The 6,584-nt window shown below is 31.7% G+C and overlaps 1 protein-coding gene across 1 annotated transcript in view; it reads right to left on the minus strand.

Annotated features, from left to right (window-relative positions):
* Nucleotides 1-5,975: 5,975 nt before the first annotated feature.
* Nucleotides 5,976-6,584, minus strand: part of LOC111375405 — a 1,296-nt gene continuing 687 nt past the window's right edge. The window contains exons 3-5 of the mRNA XM_022998223.1: nt 6,418-6,448; nt 6,164-6,267; nt 5,976-6,053 (exon numbers count right to left, since the gene is read on the minus strand). Coding sequence (XP_022853991.1) covers nt 5,976-6,053; nt 6,164-6,267; nt 6,418-6,448 — 213 coding nt within the window. The remainder of the gene's footprint in view (nt 6,054-6,163; nt 6,268-6,417; nt 6,449-6,584) is intronic.

Raw genomic sequence — 6,584 nt, forward strand, 5'->3', positions numbered from 1 at the left:
TTCTAGACTTATCACACGTGCAAGCTGATGAGCCTGATTTTAGATTAAAAAATATATATATGTGTTGCTTTATAACACCTAGCACAGCTGAATGGAAGACCTAAAACACCACATGGTTTTATCTAGTAGGTTATTTTGATCGAAAGCTAAAATTGGTCTGATAATTAGAACAACAATGTATTGGTCCATTGAGCTTTTTCCCTTCTCCCTTCTAAGTAATTATGGTACTAATTGTACTAGAAAAGTTTGGAGCGATTATTAAGCTCTAAGGTCTATTACCATTGAGATGTTAATGTATTTCAAAATGTATATTTTAACAAACATAAATATAATAACTTTAAAAATAGAGAATTTCATATCAAAGAATCTTCTTGTAGATGCACAAGAAGTACAAGCAAACATATAAAGAAGTTTCTTTAGTCTCTGTGTTTATATATATATATACACACACATTTCTTGAACAAAAAAAATCTTAGAACGTATTTTAAGGCTTCCTCTTTCCACAAAAGAATGTTTAAAAGCTTTTATTTCCTCTCAAAACAAAGGATTTCCTATCAAAGAATCATCTTCTTACTGTAGAAGAAGTAAAAGAAAACTTAGAATGAAAGAAGATTTTTAAGTGTGCGCATTTCTATGTACATTTTGGTAAGGAAATTTATCTTCTATAAAAAAAATTCTGAGAATGCATTTTTAAGGCTTCCCATTTTTGCAAATATAACATTTAAAAGCTTTTATTTCTCTTCAGAAAATTCAATTCAATATTTAAAATTCATTTATTAACATATATAAAAACTTTTAGAAAGAGAGGATTTTCTAACTACAGAAGTACATGAAAACAAAGTAAGAAAGAATTTTTTTTAGTGTCTGCTGAGTATACATTTTTTAAGTGAAATTGCTCTTGAATAGAAAAAAATTTCTTGAAATTCATTTTTTAGGATTTCCCTTTGTGCTGAAACCTCTTTTTCCTCTAAAAAATTAAAGTCAATCTTCGAATGTATTTTTTCATTTATATATATATACACACACATTTTTTAAGGCTTTCCCTTTGTGGAAATGAACATTTAAAAGCCTTTATTTCCTCTCAAAATATTCAAGTCAATCTTTAAAATGAACTTTTTTTTAACATATGTACATATAAAATCTACAAAGAGAGGATTTATCAACAAATAATCTTCTTTCGACTGCACAAGAAGTATAAGGAAACACAGAAAGAAAGAATGTTTGTTATCATGTTTTTTCATATGTACATTTTTAGGAAAATTGATCTTGTACAGAAAAAGATTCTTAAAATACATTTTTTAGGATCTCCCTTTGTTCAAACTTTTTTTTTTTTGCCCTTTAAAAGGCACGTCACTGCTTTTGAGTCTAATAACAACCAGACTTCTTCGTTTTAAGTATAGACCTTTTCTTTTCTTGACTTAATTTAGTCTGACAAGGGATATTCAGCTTCCTAGAACTACAATACTTGATGATATGACAATATCAGGTACACTTCAAATATTATAATGAAGTGGCACATCCCAGTTGTTGTACTAGGCCAACAATAGACCCAGAATCTGCTCGTCAAGCTAGTCCCTGCAAGTAAAAAAGAAACAAATTGATTAATATGTATATCACAAAATTTTGTAAAATATCACAAAATATGATCGCCTGATTTCTGAAACTTTTTCACACGTTTCTTATTTTTGAAAGTGATATATTTGTAGCTATGCATTTTTCCTTATAACATATGACATAATGATAACCTAAATATGTTTGAAGTAGAAAATTTATCTTCAAAAAGACTGCACTTTTGTTGTAGACGCAAGTCTAACTAAGTAATTTGTTTTATATGCCAGAATGAAGTGATCATGCGCTTTGTCACAACCTATTTATATAGACAACTATACACTCACCTATATACAAATAAAAATTTAATGACACGACCTAGACATACGTTCGTACATTATATTTTTTTTCAAAGATAAAATGAAATAAGCATTTTCAGACTAAGGTCCATGTATATTCTCACCTAATTAACTGTGATGTTTATCTAACTTATTACGACAAAACACTATATATCCAAATTCCAACATATTTATTTTGAGGTTATGAAAGTATCTATCATACCATTTTAAAAGTCATATATATACGATATAGGATTCCCAAAATATAATACGACAGATTATAAGACAAAAAACAACAGCCCACAACAAAACCTTAGAGGTTGTCATCCATGTACATAAAATTTTTAAATCCCGTAAGAGCTTCACAGCTAGCTCTATCCTCTATGAAGTTCCATGTTCACCTACAATGCAAGAGCTACATGAGCTAATGTCCAATAAGTAAAAATCATACATGCTATGAGTATAAGTAATATGAATATATGCCGCCAAGTCATTCATTTAAATATCATTCCAAAATTCATCATATTCAAATATTCATCAAAGTTAACTCAAAATAGATTCATTTGAAATATTTTCATTTTATTGTACCCTTGACCCACTTACTTTGCACCGGATAGAGCTCTGCGTAATATCTAAATCAATAATCAAATGGCCAATATGACATCGAAAATGATGAGTGGACCAGCTTCTTATGATTACTAGAGGCCCATCCTTTAACTATCCCTATGATCACCCAAGAAGTATCTTATGTAGCACAGCCAATCATCATAACATCTCTAAGGCACAATCAAGTTGTCTACCCTCCCGTACCAAAGGCCCATCTCCTATCTACGTTTGCAATCACCCAGGAAGTATCACGCGTAGTGCCAAAAACATATCACTTAAGCATATCTTATATGCATCGGTGCCCTAATAATGGTCAATAAAATATTTTATAATGTAAATTCATTTTTCTAATCATGTTGTGCATTCTAAATTTTTAACGATGGACATATGGCGTGCATGCACGTGCAAATGCTCATGAATGGCATGCTCAATCATCATAACTATCATATGGTATGCCACAATCTCGTTATCAAATCATATAAATGTTACAACAATACTTTATATAGAGAATATTTCACGAAGACTGTGTTCTTACATCGTAATTGCAAATGAATTTTTGCTTATCTTTTTGTCTTTGTTTGTGATCTTTCTACTAGGTGTAGGTAAAGTTAACTTTTCAGCTAACATCAAAAGATAATCTATATTATCATTTAATATTAAACACGATCCTCAATTCTATAATCCTAACACACACACACACACACACACAACTCCTTGCTATGAACATCAGTGCCAAATAGTTCAGATAATGTTATTACTTCAAGTTATCGATTGTACTCCAAAACAATCCTATAAACTTCATTATTTTTCTAGTCTAATAGCGAATGTCAACGTCATCTAATTGTCTCTAACGATCTAACACTTATTAAAATTAATTTTCCAGAAGAGATGATTAGTGTATATGTAAAGGTTGAAAATATGAAAACTACCAAAATTGGACAAAATCTATCTTTTGAGTTTTAGTTGCTGCCACGTCCCATTTCATGCATCTTTTCACACCCTTAATCACATTCTTTCCTTCCTAAATTTTTACCTTATAAAATATATGTGCAGGTAAATATGTTGTTAATTCAACACAAATAATCGATTTAGAACCCCGAAAATTAATCCCTTTAATCGAACACCAAATCAAGAATTTTATTATGGTTGTTTTGACTTTCACTTGGATTAACATATCATAACTCAGATTCTAGCCTATTAAAAATCTTTTATATACTTATAACTCATATATAAAAATGTTCATATTAATAAATACAAGTTATACTAAAGGTATTATCTAAAATCAAAGGTTGAATCGACAATATACAGCAACTATGTAATTTCTATCCTCAGTTGTTTCACTCAATACATCTCCCCCAATTTTCTCTCCTTTTCCCATAATAACATCCTCAACAACATCCCCAACATAATATCAAGCAATTTTAGAGGCTTAAGAGCATCTTCAAAAATAATGAAAATAACCTTCAAAACCGTGTGCTAAACTCACTTATCCAGAAATTCAGTTTCCAGGTTCTTATTTCTAATTTATTATTATTATTATTATTTCTATTTCCTTTGTTTTCTCTTTCGCTTGGGTTCACTTTAAGATAACTTTAAAGGCTAAATATCTTAATAGAGGGTATATAAAGAGTCTTAAGGGATTGGGGTCATGACTCTTGTTTAAGGATTTAAGAAAATGTTGCATGCGGCCTCTTAACAAGCATGACATGTGTCACTACACCAAAAACCACTTTTGGCAACTGGCAGAAAACGTTGCCGTAGACTTATGGCAACGTTCAGGCGTCTGTTGTGGGATGAGACGTTGCCATAGAGCGAAGAGTTTCGACAATGTGCATTGCACGTTGCTGAAACCCAGCTTCGACAACGTGCAAGAGCACGTTGCTAAAACCCCACTTCGGCAACGTGCAATGCACGTCGCAAGTTTGCACGTTGCCGAAACTTGCAACGAAACCAAGTTTCAGCAACGTGCTCTTGCAAGTTGCCGAAACTGGAGTTTGTCGTAAATGTCATTTTTATTTTTCTGATCAATTATTTTACATTTTTCCTGCCAATTAAACCTGTGAATTAAAAACATATTTTTACTACCTACGCACAAGTACTTTAAGCCAACAAAAAATTAAAAGTGCTTCATTTAAGCCAATAAACATGATCCGATATGCAATATTACTTCATTAAAACATAATAAATACTTCAATTCAAAAATATACACCATCTAACCAAAGAACTATGAAAAATGTCTAAAAGTTATGTAAACGATTCATAACCGAAGCTTCTAACGAGTCCCAGCCAAATCTTTTTACATAGACGAGATCCAAGACGATACAAGCACAAAAGAGATTTTCGAACTCACTTCAGCTCCATGTAACTGCAAGAAAGAAAGAATATAACAACAAATTAATCAAAAAGAGCAAGCAATTTAGAAACAATACAATGTCATTTAAAGCTTTTTAAGACACAACTATATTCATTCTTTTTACATAACCAGTCTATACTCATTCAACGTATATAGCAGCAAATTTATGTCATTTAAAGAAAAAATTGAATCACACACTCAAGAATACAAGCTCATAATTAAAACTTGATTGATTTTTAAAAATAAGATAAATTTCTTTTTTAAGGGAAGCCATTGTGCACTCATTAATAATGCCATGAACAAAATTCCACATTCAAGGTTGTAGACTTGTGTATGCACACATATATAGCCACTCTTGAAACATGTTTAATGACAAATACGTAAATGAAAAAAATGTAGAAATTTATAAAGTACCTTCGTCAAATAAGTCTAATGCAGCTCTTTGGCCAAGCAATAGTACTTCCTATGGCGTCACTAAGAACTCGAAATTCTTCCGTTGGTCTATATAAGGGCAAATGACCCATGTACACCTCGTCAACTCAAACCTTCCAACAATCTCGTCCTAGTGGCACGTGATGCACATTTGTACTTGGATCTATTGATGCAATCTTCCCTTCGCCTACAATTTCCTCCTCAACCAAGTACCAGTGCAATAGTTGACACTTTCCATTTTCCACTAGTGCAATACCTCCCTCCATACCACTTCCTTGTTGAGACTACAAATTCGCATTAAAATAAAGTCTATTTTTAAAAATAGTATGATATAATCTGAATTTATATTGAAAAAATAATATACAGTACAAAAACCTGTGGAGTAAAAGCACGTGAACTCATATCCTCTACATTCTTATTTTGATTCTGCAAAATAATAAAAAAAATTAAACTTATTGAAATTTTAAGATATATTAAGTTAGGCTATCATATTCTATGTAATAGCAAAGTATAACCTGGGATAACTTCAGAAGTGCTTCAACCTTTTCTTCGAGTGCTTCCATCCTTACTGATTGAGTTTGTAATTTGCTCTCAAGGTCTCTCACTTTCTCACTGCTTTGTGTATTTCCATCTATTTTTGATGGTGTAACCCCAAGTCCAAGTCCCCTTACTCGTCCACGACGCTCGGGACCTAAAATTCAAGCAACAGCATCATCTCGAATAGAATTTTCGACTGGTGTATCAGAAATTGACTCGGCACAATCTTTTATCTTCATCTGCACTTATGAAACTTAAATATTACACTAGATCTACACACACACTCTCTGGTGTGTATATATACATATATATATACACACACACACACACACACACACAATACACGTACCAAAGTTTCAGCAACCGCCTCATTTATTGGATTCCCATCCTTTCGAAGATGTACATAAGTCCATACTGTCATTCTCAATCCTGTTATATTTGGATTCTTTCTTTCTACAATAACAATGTTGAACTCAATACAGACACGTATATGAAATCAATAAAGACACATATCAAAAATAAAGAAAGATAGTTCTTGTACCAAATCGTGAGCTATACGTGAATAACCGTTCCGACCCATAGTATGGAGAAGCTTCTAACTACTTCTCATTTTGCTGAACTTAGAACTTTTTTCCTATCAAGGAAAACAATATAAACCAACAATAATTGACTACAAAGTTTAAAGTCAATATCAAAATTTAACTTACTTGAAAATCAGTAGAAAGAGTATCTTCTACAAACTTTTTCCATGCTTCTTCAGAGCTTATATT

This window comes from Olea europaea, unplaced genomic scaffold (assembly GCF_002742605.1).
Source record: "Olea europaea var. sylvestris unplaced genomic scaffold, O_europaea_v1 scaffold1373, whole genome shotgun sequence".
NCBI lineage: Eukaryota > Viridiplantae > Streptophyta > Magnoliopsida > Lamiales > Oleaceae > Olea > Olea europaea.